Source organism: Hyla sarda, chromosome 5 (assembly GCF_029499605.1).
Source record: "Hyla sarda isolate aHylSar1 chromosome 5, aHylSar1.hap1, whole genome shotgun sequence".
In the NCBI taxonomy this organism is placed as follows: domain Eukaryota; kingdom Metazoa; phylum Chordata; class Amphibia; order Anura; family Hylidae; genus Hyla; species Hyla sarda.
In genome coordinates this window covers 322,366,460-322,388,100 of record NC_079193.1, presented here as the reverse complement: position 1 = coordinate 322,388,100, position 21,641 = coordinate 322,366,460, and the positions used below count along the sequence as shown (strand labels likewise).

The window sequence follows — 21,641 nt, the reverse complement described above, 5'->3', positions numbered from 1 at the left end:
CCCGGTGTCCGATAAGCTGTTCGGGACGCCGCGATTTCACCGCGGCGGTCCCGAACAGCCCGACTGAGCAGCCGGGATACTTTCAGTTTCACTTTAGAAGCGGCGGTCAGCTTTGACCGCCGCTTCTAAAGGGTTAATACCGCACATCGCCGCGATCGGCGATGTGTGGTATTAGCCGCGGGTCCCGGCCGTTGATTAGTGCCGGGACCCACGCGATATGATGCGGGATCGCGGCGCGATCCCGCTTCATATCGCGGGAGCCGGCGCAGGACGTAAATACACGTCCTGCGTCGTTAAGGGGTTAAAGGGGTACTCACCTGGAAAAGATTTTTTTTAAATCAACTGGTGAGAGAAAGTTAAACAGATTTGTAAATTACTTCTAATCAAAAATCTTAATCCTTCCAGTAGTTATCAACTGATATATGCTCCACAGGAAATTCTTTTCTATTTGAATTTCCTTTCTGTCTGACCACAGTGCTCTCTGCTGACACCTCTGTCCATTTTAATAACAGTCCAGAGCAGGAAATGTTTGCTATGGGGATTTGCTTCTACTCTGGACAGTTCCTAAAAGGGACAGAGGTGTCAGAAGAGAGCACTGTGGTCATACAAAAAGGAAATTAAAAAAATAAAGAAAAGAACTTCCGCTGGAACATACAGCAGCTGATAAGTACTGGAAAAGTAAATATTTTTAAATAGAAGTAATTTACAAATCTGTTTAACTTTCTGGCACCAGTTGATTTAAAAAAATGTTTTACAGTGGAGTACCCCTTTAAATGTGTAAAACAAAAAAGGGAAAAACATGTTTAAAAAAAAAAAATTTGGATCCCATCATAATAATAACTAGAAAAAACTTTTCCATAAAAAAACCACATATTTGCTATCACTGCAGACATAACTGTCCAAACTATTACAATATAAAGTATCGAAACTGCACAGCAAATGTTGTTAATGTAAAAAGGCCAGAATAGCATTTTTTAAATGTCACATCATATCCCACAGAAATCTTATAACAAAAGATCAAAAAGTTTGATCTATGTAAAAATAACTACAGATTATGGTGCACAAAACAATGAGCCCCTGCACAGCTCTGTAGACAAGAAAAAAGTTATAGCGGTCAGAAAATGGTGATTTGAATAATAATAATAATAATAATAATTAAAAAAAAGTTAATAACTTTTTAACAGCAAAATGTAACAAAAACTATACAAGTTGTCATACCAACAGATAAGATGTCACTTTAATTTTCCAAAGTGAATGGAATAACCCCCCAACGACCCCACAATTTGCAAAATTTTATTTTGTTTTCCATTTACTCATCAGACTTAGTTCCCATGTAGTATGTTGACTATATAATAATGGTCAGTAAAATTAAAACAGATACATTTTTAAAGGGGTACTCTGGTGAAAAACAATTTTAACTGGTGCCAGAAAGTTAAACAGATTTGCAAATTACTTTCATATAAAAATCTTAAACCTTCCATTACTTATCAGCTGCTGTTTGCTTCATAGGAAGTTCTTTTTAACCCCTTAAGGACTCAGCCCATTTTGGCCTTAAGGACTCAGACAATTTAATTTTTACGTTTTCATTTTTTCCTCCTCGCCTTCTAAAAATCATAACTCTTTTATATTTTCATCCACAGACTAGTATGAGGGCTTGTTTTTTGCGCGACCAGTTGTCCTTTGTAATGATATCACTCATTATATCATAAAATGTATGGCGCAACCAAAAAACACTATTTTTGTGGGGAAATTAAAACGAAAAACGCAATTTTGCTAATTTTGGAAGGTTTTGTTTTCACGCAGTACAATTTATGGTAAAAATGACGTGTTCTTTATTCTGAGGGTCAATTCGATTAAAATGATACCCATTATTATATACTTTTATATTATTGTTGCGCTTAAAAAAAATCACAAACTTTTTAACCAAATTAGTACGTTTATAATCCCTTTATTTTGATGACCTCTAACTTTTTTATTTTTCCGTATAAGTGGCGGTATGGGGGCTCATTTTTTGCGCCTTGATCTGTACTTTTTTTTGATACCACATTTGCATATAAAAAACTTTTAATACATTTTTTATATTTTTTTTTTAATAAAATGTATTAAAAAAGTAGGAATTTTGGACTTTTTTTTTTTCGTTCACGCCGTTCACCGTACGGGATCATTAACATTTTATTTTAATAGTTCGGACATTTACGCACGCGGCGATACCAAATATGTCTATAAAAAATGTTTTTTACGCTTTTTGGGGGTAAAATAGGAAAAAACGGACGTTTTACTTTTTTATTGGGGGAGGGGATTTTTCACTTTTTTTTAACTTTAACTTTTACATTTTTTTACATTTGTTTTTTACACTTGAATAGTCCCCATAGGGGACTATTCATAGCAATACCATGATTGCTAATACTGATCTGTTCTATGTATACTACATAGAACAGATCAGTATTATCGGTCATCTCCTGCTCTGGTCTGCTCGATCACAGACCAGAGCAGGAGACGCCGGGAGCCGATCGTTCATTTAAATTGCAAACTGCCGCAGATGCCGGGATCTGTATTGATCCCGGCACCTGAGGGGTTAATGGCGGACGCCCGCGAGATTGCGGGCGTCGGCCATTGCCGGCGGGTCCCTGGCTGCGATCAGCAGCAGGGATCAGCCGCGCATGACACGGGCATCGCTCCGATGCCCGCGGTTATGCACAGGACGTAAATGTACGTCCTGGTGCGTTAAGTACCACCTCACCAGGACGTACATTTACGTCCTGTGTCCTTAAGGGGTTAAATAGTTTTTATGTCTGACCACAGTGCTCTCTGCTGACACCTCTGTCCATGTCAGGAACTGTCCAGAGCAGGATAGGTTTGCTATGGGGTTTTCCTTGTTACGCCTAGCGCTCCGGGTCCCCGCTCCTCCCCGGAGCGCTCACGGCGTCTTTCTCCCTGCAGCGCCCCGGTCAGTCCCGCTGACCGGGAGCGCTGCACTGTCATGGCCGTCGGGGATGCGATTCGCACAGCGGGACGCGCCCGCTCGCGAATCGCATCCCAGGTCACTTACCCGTCCCGGTCCCCTGCTGTCTTGTGCTGGCGCGCGCGGCTCCGCTCTCTAGGGCGCGCGCGCGCCAGCTCTCTGAGACTTAAAGGGCCAGTGCACCAATGATTGGTGCCTGGCCCAATTAGCTTAATTGGCTTCCATCTGCTCCCTGGCTATATCTGATCTCCTCCCTTGCACTCCCTTGCCGGATCTTGTTGCCTTGTGCCAGTGAAAGCGTTTAGTGTGTCCAAAGCCTGTGTACCTGAACTTCTGCTATCCATCCTGACTACGAACCTTGCCGCCTGCCCCCGACCTTCTGCTACGTCTGACCTTGCCTCCGCCTAGTCCTTCTGTCCCACGCCTTCTCAGCAGTCAGCGAGGTTGAGCCGTTGCTAGTGGATACGACCTGGTTGCTACTGCCGCAGCAAGACCATCCCGCTTTGTGGCGGGCTCTGGTGAAAACCAGTAGCCTCTTAGAACCGGTCCACTAGCACGGTCCACGCCAATCCCTCGCTGACACAGCGGATCCACAACCCGTAAGCCGAAACGTGACAGTAGATCCGGCCATGGATCCCGCTGAGGTGCCGCTGCCAAGTCTCGCTGACCTTACCACGGTGGTCGCTCAGCAATCGCAGCAAATTGCCCAACAAGGACAGCAGCTGTCGCAGTTGACCGCCACGTTACAGCAACTTCTGCCTCTGCTACAGCAGCAACCATCTCCTCCGCCAGCTCCTGCACCTCCTCCGCAGCGAGTGGCCGCTCCTAGCCTCCGCTTGTCCCTGCCGGACAAATTTGATGGGGACTCTAAACTCTGCCGTGGATTTTTGTCTCAGTGTTCCCTGCATATGGAGATGTTGTCGGACTTGTTTCCTACAGAACGGTCTAAGGTGGCGTTTGTAGTAAGCCTTCTTTCAGGAAAGGCCTTGTCTTGGGCCACACCGCTCTGGGACCGCAATGATCCTGCCACAGCCACAGTCAAGGCCTTCTTCGCTGAAGTCCGGAGTGTCTTCGAGGAGCCTGCCCGAGCTTCTTCTGCCGAGACTGCCCTGTTGAACCTGGTCCAGGGTAATTCTTCAGTGGGCGAGTACGCCATCCAATTTCGTACTCTTGCTTCCGAGTTATCATGGAATAACGAGGCTCTCTGCGCGACCTTTAAAAAAGGCCTATCCAGTCGCATCAAGGATGTGCTGGCCGCACGAGAGATTCTTGCCAACCTCCAAGAACTCATCCATTTGGCTACCCGCACTGACATGCGTTTTTCTGAGCGACACCAAGAGCTCCGCCAGGAAAAAGACTTAGATCTCTGGGCACCTCTCCCACAGCATCCTTTGCAGTCTACGCCTGGGCCTCCCGCCGAGGAGGCCATGCAAGTGGATCGGTCTCGCCTGACCCAGGAAGAGAGGAATCGCCGTAGGGAAGAAAATCTCTGTCTTTACTGTGCCAGTACCGAGCATTTCTTGGTGGATTGCCCTATCCGTCCTCCACGTCTGGGAAACGCACGCACGCACCCAGCTCACGTGGGTGTGGCGTCTCTTGGTTCCAAGTCTGCTTCTCCACGTCTCACGGTGCCCGTGCGGATTTCTCCTTCAGCCAACTCCTCCCTCTCAGCCGTGGCCTGCTTGGACTCCGGTGCCTCTGGAAATTTTATTTTGGAGTCGTTTGTTAATAAATTCCGCATCCCGGTGACCCGTCTCGTCAAGCCGCTCTACATTTCCGCGGTCAATGGAGTCAGACTGGATTGCACCGTGCGTTACCGCACAGAACCCCTCATGATGTGTATTGGACCCCACCACGAAAGGATTGAGCTCTTCGTTCTCCCCAACTGTACCTCTGAGGTCCTCCTCGGTCTGCCGTGGCTCCGGCTTCATTCTCCCACCCTTGATTGGACCACCGGGGAGATCAAGAACTGGGACTCTGCCTGCCTTAGGAAGTGCCTCTCCCCCCCTCCCAGTCCCGTCAGGCAAGCCTCTGTGCCTCCTCATGGCTCCCGTCCTTGTGTCACCCTGCCCCGTGCCAAGCTTCACCCTCTGCCCTCCCTCCCCATTCCAACTCCTGCTGCACTGCCTGCCGTTGAGGAAACCCTCCATTCTTTCCCGGTGTCCTCATCCCAGGGGAGGCAGTTACCGGACAAAAAAAAGGGGAGACCTAAGGGGGGGGGGTACTGTTACGCCTAGCGCTCCGGGTCCCCGCTCCTCCCCGGAACGCTCACGGCGTCTTTCTCCCTGCAGCGCCCCGGTCAGTCCCACTGACCGGGAGCGCTGCACTGTCATGGCCGTCGGGGATGCGATTCGCACAGCGGGACGCGCCCGCTCGCGAATCGCATCCCAGGTAACTTACCCGTCCCGGTCCCCTGCTGTCTTGTGCTGGCGCGCGCGGCTCCGCTCTCTAGGGCGCGCGCGCGCCAGCTCTCTGAGACTTAAAGGGCCAGTGCACCAATGATTGGTGCCTGGCCCAATTAGCTTAATTGGCTTCCATCTGCTCCCTGGCTATATCTGATCTCCTCCCTTGCACTCCCTTGCCGGATCTTGTTGCCTTGTGCCAGTGAAAGCGTTTAGTGTGTCCAAAGCCTGTGTACCTGAACTTCTGCTATCCATCCTGACTACGAACCTTGCCGCCTGCCCCCGACCTTCTGCTACGTCTGACCTTGCCTCTGCCTAGTCCTTCTGTCCCACGCCTTCTCAGCAGTCAGCGAGGTTGAGCCGTTGCTAGTGGATACGACCTGGTTGCTACTGCCGCAGCAAGACCATCCCGCTTTGCGGCGGGCTCTGGTGAAAACCAGTAGCCTCTTAGAACCGGTCCACTAGCACGGTCCACGCCAATCCCTCGCTGACACAGCGGATCCACAACCCGTAAGCCGAAACGTGACATTCCTCCTGCTCTTTGCAGTTCCTGAGACAGACAGAGTTGTCAGCAGAGAGCTCTGTGGTCAAACAGAAAAGAAATTTAAAAAGAAAAGAACTTCCTCTGTAACATACAGCAGCTGATAAGTACTGGAAGGGTTAAGATTTTTAAATAGAAGTAATTTACAAATATGTTTAACATTCTGGCACCAGTTGATTTAAAAAAAAAATGTTTTTTACCAGAGTACCCCTTTAACAGTTCAGTTCCATTGAACTCAGTAGTAAGGCTACATTCACATCATGTTTATGGCATATGGTTGCTGTATCAGTTTTTTGTTTCCCTAAATGGGAAACTAAAAAACTGACATCACCATGACAACCAGATATATCTAATTGCATATTGTTTGTTTGGAATGTCAATGAATACGTTTTTTCATATGGTTGCATGTGGTTTTCACTTTGAAAACCGTATACGGCTATCGCAATTCACTCTGTCTTTGTAGCTATCCCTCATAAGATTATAACTTTATTTGCAAAAATGTAATCGGCCATCAAATTCTCAATGAACTCCAGTGTTTTGATTCTATTTTTTTTTTAAACCCTTTCTTTATTTATTTTTTTTTTTTTTACATTGTGTTTCCATTTAATAGGTAACAAATACTGGGTATTCAAAGATACAACATTACAACCAGGTTATCCTTACGACTTGATCCACTTAGGACACGGTATTCCACCCCATGGCATAGACACCGCTGTTTGGTGGGAAGACGTCGGGAAGACTTATTTTTTCAAAGGCGACAGGTACGTAAAAAGGAAAAGAAAGGTAATTTTACCAACAAAATCAAATCAAACCACGCCAAAAAGGTTGGAGCATATGTATGTTTTTGATGTCATAGGATAAATCTGAAAGATGGTCGGCTTCAATATTTTCAGCCATTACATTTTACTGATGAGATTTTAATGCTGGAAAAAGAATTTGTCATGTATTTTGCCTGAAGCGGTAGAGCTTATATATGGTAGCGGACAGCTGCTGATAGAAAGTGATTTAAATTAGGGGAACGCATAGGAAGGCAATTTGACAGGCACAGGAGAGTTCTGTACTTTTTTTTTTGGATTTGAACATTTAATCTATTAACTCTGTCAGAATAAAATATTCTATAATTTCTCTCCTGCAAAATATTGAGCAAGATCCTCTGGTTTGGAGCAGAAGTATTTGAAATTAAAAAAATGTGAGCCTTTGCTAGATTTAAGGATGTTGCTCAGCAAATTCTTGCCGCTGTTAATGTATTCTGGTATTTGGAAAGCATTAATGTTATTCTGCAATGTGATTATTTTACACCCGCGAGGGACATTTTTCATTATGTTCCAAAATAGACCATGTTCTTTCATATTACCAATCCTTTTAAAACTGAGCAGAGTAAATTATGGCGTGAATGAATTATGCCTAGTTCCTCTTAAGAAAAAGGTATGAAAGGAAATCACAGCACCTAAATAAGCAACAAGAAATGGCTTCGGTCGCACAATGGGGGTATTAGTCCGGCTTGGCAAGCCATGAGCCTGATGAAGAACCCACTGAAATTCTAAATATTTACCTTATATTCAATCCTTTACATTCAAAATGTAAAATTTCAGTCTGTTGGAAGATAGAAAAACATATTTTTAAGACTAGGTTTCCACACAGGTTTTTTTTCTGGCGTTTTTTGGAAAACTGCCACTGCAGTTTTTGAGCCGAAAGTAAGAAAAGTATTCAAAAGGAATAGGAAATATAAAGGAAAGACTTCTACTTCTCCTTCCTGCTGGATCCACTTCACTTATGTATGTAGTAAAGTTTGAGTTGTGACAAGCTCTTAAAGGAGTACTCTGGCCCTAAGACATTTCATCCCATATCCAAAGGATAGGGGATAAGATGTCTGACCGCTGGGGACCCCCGCATTCTCGCATGCAGCACCCACCTGTGGGAGCTGCACACAGTGCTGCAGCATCCGAGTCTGCTGGGTAATGACTACGGGGCCGGAGTGTCATGACATCATGACTCCGCCCCCGTGTGATTTCACGCCCCACCCCCACAATGCAAATCTATGGGAGTGGGCATAGTGAGGACAGTCAGCAGCTACTGCCCATCCAAGAAGTTGAGGAGACAACCACCGCTTCCTCCGCCAGGCGGGCAAGTAGTGATGAGGAGAGTGGCGGGGGAGGTGGTGTTGCGAGCGTTCAGGCTACTAAAGCATACACTGTTGGGGAACATGAGGAGGACATCAGTGACGTGCAGACACAAATTGATGATGATGAAGCCGATTGCACTTGGGAGCCGGGTGCAGAAGGGGCCTCATCATCATTAGGAGAAGAGGGTTGCAGGTTGCCCATGAGGCAGCAGCTGAGCCAGCAAGGCGGTAGCATGGTTGGCAGTCAGCATGGTGGTAGAAGTGGAAATTCAGGAGCCAAACATGCCCGGGGGAGACCACCTGCTTCACCGCAGCCTACCTTCCCGGGAGGTAGTGGAACAGGGGTTCCTGGAGTCGGCGGCAGTTGCAGTCAGTCAGTGCGGACTGTTGGTGGGAAAATCAGCTACTCAGCGATGTGGCAGTTTTTCATCAAGCATCCGGAGGATGTTAACCTGGCCACATGCAAGATGTGTCGGCAGAAGGTGAAGCTTGGCCAGGGTCCCAATGTTGGCACCATGGCCCTGCGTCAACATATGCAGCGTCACCATGAAGTAGCCTTGGAGAACTGTGGCTCTGATGTGGTGGTCCAGCCTGCTGCATCACCCAGGGGCACGCTGCTCCCTGTTTCAGCCAGCCAAGGCTACACCACCTCAGCCGAAGAAAGCTGTGTGTCATACCCATCTCCTGTCCCTCCAGATGCTCCTGCTCCTCCTACTTCAAGTCAGTCATTTCGCCAGCAATCCATCAGCGAAGCCATGTCCAAGAGACAACAGTATGCGCCCACTCATCCAATGGCGCAGAAGCTGAATGTGCTCCTGTCCAAGTTGCTGGTGCTGCAGTCCCTCCCTTTCAATTGGTGGACTCTGCACCTTTCAAAGAACTGATGGCTTGTGCAGAGCCGAGGTGGAGAATCCCAAGCCGTCATTTCTTTGCGAAGAAGGCAGTACCAGCCCTGCACAATTTTGTGGAACAGAAGGTGGGCCAGTCCTTGAGCCTGTCGGTGTGTACCAAAGTGCACGGCAGCGCCGACGTGTGGAGCTGTAACTACGGTCAGGGACAATACATGTCCTTTATGGTCCACTGGGTAAATGTGGTTCCTGCACAGCCGTCAACAGCAACTTGGACAGGGCATGTCGCTTACGCATCCACGCTCTCAGGCCGTTGGTCCTGTGATAGTGTTGGACTCCGCCTCCTCATCCTCCACCGTGTCCTCAGCCTCCACTGCACGGACAAGTCTCAGTGCCCCTCCAGCATACCATGTGTGCAGGGCACAGCGGTGTCACGCTGTTCTTCACATGGTTTGCCTTGGCGAATGGAGTCACACAGGGGAGGAACTGCTAAAAGTCATTCATCAAGAAATCGAATCATGGCTTACTCCACAAAAACTGGAAATGGGAGCCATGGTGACCGACAAGAACATCTTGTCTGCATTGCGACAAGGAATCCTGAGACATGCGCTTGGCACACATGTTCAATCTGGTTGACAAGCAATTCCTGAAGTGTTCCCCCCACCTGCAAGACATCCTAACAATGGGAAGGAAACTTTGCATGCACTTCAGCCACTCGGACACAGCAAAGCACACCCTCCTTGAGCTTCAGCATCGGAACAGTATCCCTCAATATAGTCTGATTTGTGACATTTCCACACATTGGAATTCCACCCTCCATATGTTGGACCAACTATATGAACAGAGAAAAGCCATCACCAATTTCTTGATGATCCAAGCGGATAGGGGAACTCCCCTGTGTAAATGTCAACCAGTGGCAGCTCATACGTGACACTTGCCAGGATTACGGGATGAATTACGTCATTCCACTGCTTCATTTCCTACAACACATATTGGAAACGATGGCTGGTCAGGGCAATGGAGACGTGGCACCTACATCTCACAGCCACATGAGCCTTGTGGGGTCTGAACTGGAGGAGGAGGAGGGGGGGCACAGTGGAGCACAGCTTAGATTTCACAAGATGAGCAGTTTTTCTAGTCATCTGACAAGAGAGGAGAAGCAGGAACAGCTAGAGGAGCTGGAAGGTTATGAGGAAGGTGAGACAGAGGACCCAGACACACCGTGGCAGTATGCAGTGGAGATGGAGGCAGGGAGTCCCTCCGAGTCACTTGCACAAATGGCATGATCCATGCTCACTTGCTTGTGTAGTGACCGCCAAAATGTCACCATTCGGCAGCGGGATGACTTCTGGCTCTCCACCTTATTGGACCCTCGCTACTGGCACAAAATGGGGGCCATTTTTACACCCACTGAGAGGGAGGTCAAACTGACCTACTACAGAGACATCCTCTGCGCTCACCTTCCACTGCCATGGGTGCTGGGGAGGGGTTGGGTGGCAGGAGCAGTACCAGCTCCATCAGCAGCAGCCTGAGTCTACAGTCGCTGATGAGTAGCTTTTTCTTCATCCGCATAGTGAAGCAACTCATCACCAGCAGGTAGACCTGGAGCAGGACCTGAACCAGCAGGTGGTGGCATACCTTGACATCACCATGCCGACACACCTTGAAGATCTGCTGGACTTTTGGGCAGCCAAACTCGATTTGTGAACGCAACTAGCAGAGTTTGCCCTGGAAAAGCTGTCCTGCTCGGCCAGTAGTCCAGTAGTTTGCCATCAGAGCGGGTGTTTAGTGCGGCAGGGGCCATAGTAACCTCAAGGAGAACTCCTCTGTCCACGAAAAATGTGGAGAGAATGACTGTTGTGAACATGAATCAGGCATGGACCAGCCAGGATTGACCATGGTGCTACACCAACACTTTACAAAAATGGATAGTGCAAAACATATTTAATGTGCAGCTCCCTAGTTACAGACATTCCTCGCCATCAGACCACAAGTAAGTATTGAGGATATGCATTAGCTAAAACTTAACTTTTCTTAGGATAAAATATATGTACCCAAATATTTTTTTTAAATCAAACAAATGGAAAGGTGTGCAAAAAGCACCATGTGCCACCTGCACCACCAAGTATTGATGTGATGCAAAGACCTCTAAAAGGTAGAAGGGAACAACATATGGTCCACTGTAACCAGTGAGGGTCAAAACTGATAGGGGATAAGATGTCTTGGGGCGGGATACCCATTTAAGGTTCTTTTTGACCCATACCCTACAGTTATGTTTTTTTACCTTCCCTTGTTAGCCAAAATTGGAAACCGATGTAAAATCAGGATCAATGATTTCCTAGATGTGGTTTTCAGTCTCAATTTGTTTTCAGTTTCAGAGAATGTTGCATGAGAGAATTGTGCCAATGGTGACCAATTTCACATCACTGATCAGTAATGTCAATCATACTTGAATAGACATATCTGTACAAAGCTTATCAAAATTCATGAGAATACATTATATATATATATATATATATATATATATATATATATATATATATATTGAAGGACAAAAATTATTTACGTGAACCAGATATATAACTTAGAAGCTGGAAATTATTGTATATACGGTCTATGATTTTCACAGTGATTACAGACATGGTTCCATTAAGTTGATAACACGATTAACATTATAATATGACTCAGACATTCACTTAAAACCCATTTTCTATAGTAAATCATTATCTGCATATTTCTACAGTTTACAGACCATTAATGCTCTATTTACAGATAATTCCCAAACCAACATAATCCGTGTGTGGTATGGCATTTCATGCAGCCATCCAAGGAAGACATATGGGGCAAGATAATATTAAATCTCTTGATTAAATCAAGTTGTTCCATGCATTACCCAGATGCCTTGATTTAATTTCCGTCTAAAGTAATAAGCATTTATTGGCATATGAAGTAGCTATCTATGTAGTTGTTGATTCATTTTGAAGAGTCATTATGGTGAGGATAATGATTCTTTAGTTCTAATTATCATACTCAGCAATCACGCGCCTTCCAAAAATAGTGTGTGATATCACAGGAGGCTTCAAAGAACACTTCAACACTTCAACTCATCAGTGTCCTAGCTTGTAGGAGTGATGGATCTGGTTCAGAATTTTAGCTTACTTCCAGTTTTAGAGATAATATTCATGGCTAACTCCATTAAAATGCTTAAAGGATGTCTTCTTTACCCATTTTCTCAAATATGGTACTTACATCTTCTTGTCTTCATGGACTACTAGGTTATTTGGTGTGCTAGGTGGAAACACCACTGAAGTATTGTGAATGCTTGCTGCTATGGCTATTGAAAGCCAATAACATCCAACATCATGAAGCTGATGTGATAACTAAGCTTTGAAGGTGTGAGGATACTTGGCTATGTCACTGGTATCCATCGAATACTTCAAAACAATATTCTATACGTACTATAGCATACCCACTCATAGACTTTAATAGACCAAACTAGAAAATAAATTCTATTAGAAAACGGAGTACACTAGTCTATAAGAAGAAATAACACTGTAAAAAGAAATACATATTGTAAAATTGGTTACTGAGTTGTTTGTGAATAAACGTGTTGAACATATCAACATTTTTTTCCAATAGCTTTATCTATTAGAATATGTTTTCATAGACTTAGGGTTGTAGGAGGCAATTGTTTAAATTAGCTGATCTTCTCCTCTATAGAAGCATTTGAACTAAATGGATTTACTTTGTTTAAGGTACTGGAGATATAATGAAGAAATGAGAGTTATGGACCCCGGATACCCCAAATCAATAACAATATGGAAAGGGATACCAGAATCACCTGAAGGAGCTTTTGTGGACAAAGAGAATGGTATGTATAATTACTAGACCTTATACCCTGCAAATATATTTTGCATCACATAAACAGAACTGTATTACTGATACAAATGGGTTCACCTCTACGAGAGACCTTCATAATATAATTAAATCCTGACAATTCGATGGAAGAAAGAGTACAAACGCTTAGAGAACAATTGTAACAAGACATCTCCTAGAGACAAAAAAGTGACATAACAAATACTTTTCTGGTATACAGAAGAAATCGGTGAAGCCATCAGACCCACAAGAACATTTCAGTGGACCCGCATAGTCAAAGTAGACAGCAGAAAATGGGTGAAAATCATAAAGAAAGCTAAACCCAGACCACCAATATCGTAAATGCCAAAATAATTAGTGTAAAGCTTGAAAGAAGTTAAACTCACACCACAAATGGTGCTACATTTCAGCTCCTTCATATTTTGAAAATGGCTCCAAAGAGGAACAGAAACATTTCTTAACACTAAAGAAATAAACCCTCATTGATCCTTATACGTCTTTTTTAGAGAATAGTATAAAAATGTATTTGCATTTGCTAAACTGTATGTTAATCATACGGATACATCAGCAACTTCAGTTACCCCACTGAATTTAAATATAAATGAATTAAAAGAAAAAATACAAACAGGGGGCATGTAATGGGAAAAAATATTTGAAAACTCTTCACCAAAAAGTTGAACTTTAAAGCGATACTATCGTTTCGGCTTACGGCAGGATATTGGTGAACCTAAAAGCTCTATCCTTTTGCCCGAGACTAGTGCAGATACTGCCTGATGTTACATCCTGGAAGCTCCATTCAAATCTGTGGGACTTCTGGGATGGAACATCAGTCAGTCCGTCTGATGATGTGAGTATCGGCGCTAGTCTCAGGCAACAGGACAGCACTTTTTGTTTCACCCGTATCCTGCCACCGGTCAAAAAGATAGTAACACTTTAACTGGTGCCTCCAACCAACATGGTTGTTCAGTCCTAATTCTAGAACAGACTGTTTGTACACAGACACTGCTCAAACCATTGATTACCATCAGCCAGTCAAGCAGCTAACCTTAAAGGGGTTATCCAGGAAAAAAACTTTTTTTATATATCAACTGGCTCCAGAAAGTTAAAAAGATTTGTATATTACTTCTATTAAAAAGTATTAATCCTTTCAGTACTTATGAGCTTCTGAAGTTAAGGTTGTTCTTTTCTGACTAAGTGCTCTCTGATGACACGTGTCTCGGGAACCGCCCAGTTTAGAAGCAAATCCCCATAGCAAACCTCTTCTAAACTGAAAGTACTGAAAGGATTAAGATTTTTTAATAGAAGTAATTTACAAATCTGTTTAACTTTCTGGAGCCAGTTGAAATATAAAAAAAAGTTTTTTCCTGGATAACCCTTTTAAGGCAGAATAGTATACAAAAAAGGGGAATACTTCCTCGTGTACAGTGATATTGATGGATGGGTAAGGGACAAGATAGAGTTAAAGGAAACTGGTAATCCTGTTCAACCACACAAAAACCAATGCACTGGGTTATAGTGTGGATGAACAGAAGTCCGCTGAGGGGTCACTGACTAAAATATGTACCTTCGGTCCAGAGATTTTCATTGTCTGAATATACATATTAAGCTGACAGGGCCCGCCTCCAGTGCGTAATTCAGAGAAGATAGAAGTGAATCTTCAGTGGGACAGATCTCCGGAGTGCAGGTATGTATAGGAGTCAGTGACACCTCATCGGTCTCCTGTTCACCCTCACTATAGCTAAGTATAATGGGCTTGATGTGGGTGAACGGGATGACCATTTACCTTTTATAAACACTACCCTCCACCTTGTATGGTCAGCATAACTAGCATAAATAAGGGTGCAAATATGTAGTCCAAGCAGTGTTCGGGGTTGATCCTCTAATGTCATCCAGATCACGAGTTTCAAAGTCCTTCATATCTTCAGATAGTATATATATATATATATATATATATATATATATATATATATATATACAATAGAAGGCAACTGCAGCACACCAATTAAAAGTGCAGGAAAGTGATTTATTCCAGAAAATACAGGCAATGTTTCTGTGGCCTCACACCACCATTTTCAAGTGGCCTCACACCACCATTTTGCTTGAAAATGGTGGTGTGAGGCCACAGAAACGTTGCCTGTATTTTCTGGAATAAATCACTTTCCTGCACTTTAAGTTGGTGTGCTGCAGTTGCCTTCTATTGTATCTACAATTATTGGATCCAGGACCGGGATCCCTGAGACCGCTTGCACCCATTTACTTCTACTCTGACCTGGGAGTGCTGCTCTACAATTCATATATATATATATTAGCATAAGCAATAGTTTTAACCCTTTATACATTTGTTCCATTTGTGCAAGGCAGTCTGCCATATCAAAGCAAACTCATTCAGATTGGAGCCACCATACCTATACAACAGGATGCTTACCTCTTTCTCTCTTTGAGTCCAAACTCAATTAACAGTTATTTGTTTGAGGGTGTGGGTTAATATTTATGTATGTTGCATCACCTTGTTGTGGTTTTTGATTCCAGCACATGGCTTGTTTTATGTTGGAAAAGCAGAAATGTGGACACATATTGGTATGATCATGAAGTGTAATATGTTACAGCGATGGTCTCCAAACTGAATCTCTAGATGTCCCAAACAATAGAACTCCCAGACCACTGTGATACCGTGTTTCTGGAACCCAAAAAAGCATTTTAAAGTGTAACTTTTAATGTCTTTTCAGGCTTCACTTACTTCTATAAGGGGAAAGAATACTGGAAATTTCACAACCAGAGGCTGAAAGTTGAACCTGGATACCCACGGTCAATTCTTAAAGATTATATGGGATGTGAGACTTCAGTTGACCGAGACAAAGATCGAACCAGTACTCAAGATGACGTAGACATTGTCATGAAGCTAGACAACACAGCCAGCACTGTGAAAGCCATAGCTATAGTAATCCCCTGTATCCTGGCCCTGTGCCTCCTTGTCTTGGTTTACACAGTCTTTCAATTCAAAAGGAAAGGAACACCCCGCCACATACTGTACTGTAAACGCTCTATGCAAGAGTGGGTGTGATGTAGGGATTCTTCTTCTAGAAATGTTGAGGTTACTTGAGATTTAACATCAGAGCTATTATGCCATTCCCTAGCTAGACACAGGCATCTGTGGGCCAGGGTCACATGGCTGATCTTTACAATCCAAGAGGTTTTGTGTCCTGCACTTGAGTGGGGATTCAATCATCTGGGGAGCTTCCATGAAATACAGTTTCTGCCGTTCCTCCAGTTTTTGTATTTCTTTGTCATTCAGTTTTAGGCCTTTTCCTCTGCTCTCTGGAGGCAAACTTTGTGTCCAGAAGTAACAACGAGGAGGTAGAATAAATCCTAAAATAGTCAATTTTTGCTTTCGAATTCCTCTAGTTTTGAATACTGCAGATCCTCTCTGAAAATTTTATTTTTACGCTGCAATTTGCGAGCATCCGAATAACAGAAGAATCACCCAAAATGAACCTTCCACCGAGTTTGAAGACCCAAAACAGCTTTGTTTCCAAAGAGGATTGATTCTCTGTCTGCTATGGCTAGATGCCCACAACGAAACGTGTGGGAGAACAACGTGACTTGGGACCTTGAGACTGTTTGGACAGACTTTTTTTTTTCCAACAAACAAGGGGCCAAATTATCTGCAATACAGTAACAGCCTTAATGATACATTCATTTTGTGTTTTATACAACTTTTTCTGAGCTTTGTCCAAAATGTTTTGAACACATTTTTAGTCATTAATATACTGAACAAAAAAATCGTCTTTGCTTTTATTATTTTTTTATTTTATTATTTTCGCATCATGATATTTGATCAGCTGCCTAGGGCACTTATTAGGTCTGCCAGGAACACTCATTTGAACCATGGTGGGAAGCAGAACGTCTCAGAAGTACGTTGCTATGAGCTGTGGCAACATGGCCGTCCTGTTGTGAAGGAAATTGCGAAAAGTATTTTGACTCTGTAACCCTTTGGGCACTATTGTATCAATTCTCAGATTCTAATGGACTAGGCTGGCTTGTTATTGAAACAATATGCATGTGAAGAAGAATTGTGGTAAATAAGAGTAAAGAGGAAAATACAAAACTCAGTATTTTGAGAAAATAATTTCCACTCAAGAACAGAACAGATTCTAAATTACATTTTATTGTAGAGCACAGAGGTCTAAGGAAGACTAGGGAAAGGGAGGGTTCGAAATAACCAGTGGTAGGATAGATAAGACTACAGAACAAATTTTTTTACTTGGAAGTCTAACTTGCCTTATATGATTATATCTGGAAGTTACTATCAATACTAGAGGGCATTTAAATACTTTAAGCATTAAAAAAAAGGTGTCCTTTAGTCGCATAGATTACTGTAGTTCTTACAGGGCAAAAAGGTGGTGGCGCTTCAGCAGAGTAGGAGTAGCACCAAAGCACTTTCTTCTTGTGAAACGTGTTACATCCATCTCCAGCGATAGGTCATTCTTTATTAAAATTTTTGTATTTTGCATTCCTAGAGCAGAGTCAATATCTCTATGGAAGTGATTACAACTGCTTTTGCAGTATTATACATCTACAAGCACTATGCTATAAACACTTAATGAACGGTATATTGAACGCAGTTGGGGTGCGATCAGCCGGCTTCATCCTAAAGTCAGCAAGTAGGAAACTGAGTGTTCTATGGAAACAGTATGCCTTTATCCAAACGTGTGTCCTGTTGACTGTCATGATTTAAACTTTGTCATTTTATAGAAAGCTTGCTGTATAAAATGGAGCACCGTTCTCGCTCTTTGTGCCCTCTGACCTTTAGCGTATGTCAAACAATAGAACCTTACTTAAGATGTATGGCGAATGCAAGTTGTCAGTGAATGATGGTTTATAAATTAAGTTTGTCTAGTAAATTTATAACACACAAAGTGTGCACATGTACTCGCATTTCAATATAGCATTTTTTTTTATTCAAGAGTACTTGAATTTTTAAAGAAAATATGTATATGACTAGGTGGAATAATTTGCACACAAATGTCTATGTGGGCATACAGTATATAGCACATTGTATTGCTGCCTCATCCTTGCAATGTTACTTACTGGAGATAAACATAGGCTAATGGCAACCTTGCTGATCCTTTTCTTTTTTGTTTTGTCTTTTTGTCTTACACAATAAATTTCCCATCCTTATCATTCCAACAACTGTAGAATCACCTCACTCATATTTCAATATATATATATATATATATATATATATATATATATATATATATATATAGGCCAAGTACAAAAATTACAAACATTTTTTCCAATTCGGGGTTGTGATAGACCCCATTACTGTCCCACAATATGTATAATCAATTGCATCGTTTGTGTAACAGTATGTTAATAAAATGTTAGCTTATTTTTTATTTTGGTTTAAAACTCTGCTAGAATTTATTCTTTTAATGCTTTGATCTTTAAGTTATGTTCTAAACCACAGATCACTGACATTTATGACATAATGGCCCTGATTTACTAAGAGTGATGGGTTTTTATTAGTGTGAAATGTTGTTTCAGACTTGCATGATCCCACTCTATTTACTCTGGGGAGTCACAGGTCCTGAAAGTTCTACTTTTGTGAGAATTTCCAACCATTTATTCACAGGATTTTGTGTGAATTCAATAGTAAATAGATTGGATTGTGAAAACATTCCCCTTTTTGGGTCAACCACGCCCCTTTTATGTTGGACACGCCCATTTATGGGTTTTATTTTGGCATATCGTGTCACAAATTCTGGCGCAGACACAATTTGTGGCACAATGCACCAAAATGTGGCACGTTTCGCCATATGTGGCGCACAATCCAACAAAAGCAGGTTAGGTTCATAATAGTAAATCAGGGCCATTGGTAGCTTATTGTTATCACTGCTGCAGCTCCTTATTTTCTTTAAGCAAACAAGGCTCCGGACTAAGGGCAGTGTAGCAGCCAAGTGGCTGCAAGGTTGATATTGATATGCTATTGATATACCAGTAATATTAATATTGATAATGTTAGGAAAATATCCACATAAAATGCCCATGCATTTAAAATGGGTTATCCAGCAATAGAAAAACAAAGGTCATTTCTTTCCAAAGCCGATCCCTGTCTGTCTTCAGGTTGGGTCTGGTTCTGCAGCTCCGTTCCATTGAGATGAATGGAGCCAAGTTGTAATACCACACCCAACCTGGAGACAGATGAGCTGTTCTGGAAATAAATTACCTGTGTTTTTCTATTCCCAGATAACCCCTTTAAAGTTGACATTAAAAAGGAGTCTCATGCAGTTATTTTATATCAAACTTTATTTTTTGTTATTGTTTCAGGTATGACTTTTTGTGGGAACAAAGCATTGTTGAAACATACAGGTTCTAAAACAAATTAGATTAGATAACAAACCAACAGATCCTGTGCTGGTCACCTTTTCAGGCTCCAGTCAGCCCAATACTCTTCCTTTTGGAGTGGCTGAAATGTGGCCTCTACCGCCACTCAGCAGCCTCAGTGGTCACGTGATGTACTCCTGGCATCATGGCTCCAATCACTGAGCGGTGATGCCAAAAGGACAGCATTTGACCACTGAGACCACTCATTGGTTGTAGAGGTCACAAGTTGTTTTCTCCAAAAGGAAGACCAGGTTGCCAAGCCTGAACAGTGGATCAGCGTAGGATCGGTGAGAAACTTTTGGTTTGTTAGTTTATTTTGTTTGAATTTTTTTTTTTTTACAACCTGGATAACCCTTTCAACCTGTTAACAAATTGTAAATGTAAATCAGTGCCAGTTGGTGAACAAAGGTGAAACATTGCAGCTCTTAATTAGCGCAGATTATTACCTACTAAAAAAAGTTTATGAAAAAATATTTTGAAATATTTTCGTGATAGAGATAAATGTTTATAAAATAAAGTAAATATGCCATGTGTGAAAATGGGTGATATTACAGTAATGTAAGGAAGATATTTACATTGTCCCTATATTAGGAGTCCCAAAGGCACAATTTTGACACCCAAAATGCTTTTATTTGAAGTGTGTGAAAACCTTATTACAATCTTCTGATAAAAAGTGACTATAGATTACAATAGCAGTGTTTGAAACCCGGCATGAGGAATGTCCTGGTGTTTATAACCTGTAAAAAATGCTAAAATGCTATTAGGGTTTCTAAGGATTATGAAGCATTACCCTTATATATCAGATTATATATAATTTTATATTCCAGAGCCTAACTCTACTTGAAGTAGTGCCAGTCTTACTGCTCGTGTCATACACAACAGCCCTGATGGCTAATGTGGAGTGTTGTTTGACTGGAACACAAGTATGGTCATTGATGCACTTGGCACATGCCCCAATTTTTAGGTGTTATTGGGGTGTTATTAGTTCCAGCATCAAGATAAGTTTCAGTAAGAATATAAGTAAAAATTAACTAGATAATATGGTAAATACTATTTCCCCAGTTTTTTAAGATCTCTGTGAGCTTCACATGGGGGTGTGGACTGATATTTGGGGTTACCTACAGTCACACCTGTATTGTTAGGTTATGAATGCATTATGGCTTTATCAGAATAAACAAATTGATAAGTGATCTGAATTACCAGATCAAATACATTTGTTATGGTTTTCTTTATTGTTAAGGAAAACTAATATGAGCCTCAGACTAAAAGATTTGGACACCTTTTGCCTTATTTTTTTTATTGTTCATTTGCTTTGTAACCCGGCCTCTCCTAGCTGGCTGTGCTGTCAACTTCTGACAGAGCTGAAAGAATGCTCTGCTTTTTCCTTTATGTACATTTACACTACCGCTGCATGAATCTAACATTGGTACAAATGGGTTTTTAGCTGACCCATTCATACTGAAGAAAAGGGGAGAGATTTATATACAGCAGCTCAGAGTGTGGACAGCTAGCATACATGGAGGGTTGCAAACAAAGTCTGTAAATAGGGAGGAAAGCACACTGAAGGCAGTTTGCAAGTGGGAATTACATAGGTTGCCTACAAGCCAGAGCACCCACACCAAACTGTGGCCTCCTGAGCACACAGACCTTACATCCAACATTCATTGCTTGGAAAGGCACACCCCCAGGAGGAAAGTGTTAAACTACGATTGGGCTGTACGCTGAATATCAGGGGGTCTTAAAATGAATGAATGTAAACAGGAGCTTGAAATTTAGATGACCACTAATATATGTAAAATAAATTTTCCATGTCAAATGTTTCCATATCCTTTAAAATACTAAACCAAGTAGTAAATCAGTATTTTAGTCTTTTACGTTAACAGGGTTGTTCACGATAAGTGTCTTGTGGGGAGTCTGACCGCTAGATAGGGGATATGTATTTTTCAGCTGGACAACCCCTAAATGGTAAAGTTGAAAAAGTTACATTGTATACACAGTGGAAAATGAAATGGAAAGTTTCACTGTGTTATTTATGCTCTAATAAAATGTTGCCAGATTAGATTTCCTGTATGAAATAAGATTTCTTTTTTTTTTTTTTCCTTTTTTTTTTTTCGTCCGGTAGATGAAATATTCTGTTTTGCTTTTAATGATAAACACAAAGCTCATTTGTGTGCAAATGGGAAGCTGAATAACTGGTGCTATCGTGTATCAAGACTGTGAGATGTAACCAGGCAAACGTCTGTAGTGATTAGACTGACTATTTACTTGGGTTATTGGAAATCAATACATAAACAGTATGTTATTTGCATAAGTCGTATTTTAATTCCTAAAGTCATTGCACAGAAAATAAAGTAAAAATTTAATTATTTAAAAATAAAAAATAAAAAAACTATGTGATGACCCATATTGCATTATCTAAGATAAATGGGTCATTAACTGTTTTATTATTAATATTATTAATTTTATTTTAATCTATTGTATTCCATAACACGACAACTTTTGT

At 42.1% G+C, this 21,641-nt stretch overlaps 1 protein-coding gene across 2 annotated transcripts in view; it reads left to right on the top strand.

Moving 5' to 3' along the window:
- The window catches only part of MMP16 (matrix metallopeptidase 16), a 259,480-nt gene extending 240,338 nt beyond the window's left edge, over positions 1 to 19,142 (top strand). For both annotated transcript variants that reach the window (XM_056522300.1, XM_056522301.1), the window contains 3 exons: positions 6,516 to 6,666; positions 12,631 to 12,746; positions 15,478 to 19,142. In XM_056522300.1, coding sequence (XP_056378275.1) covers positions 6,516 to 6,666; positions 12,631 to 12,746; positions 15,478 to 15,812 — 602 coding nt within the window. In that variant the 3' untranslated portion in view covers positions 15,813 to 19,142. The remainder of the gene's footprint in view (positions 1 to 6,515; positions 6,667 to 12,630; positions 12,747 to 15,477) is intronic.
- The last annotated feature ends 2,499 nt before the right edge of the window (positions 19,143 to 21,641 follow it).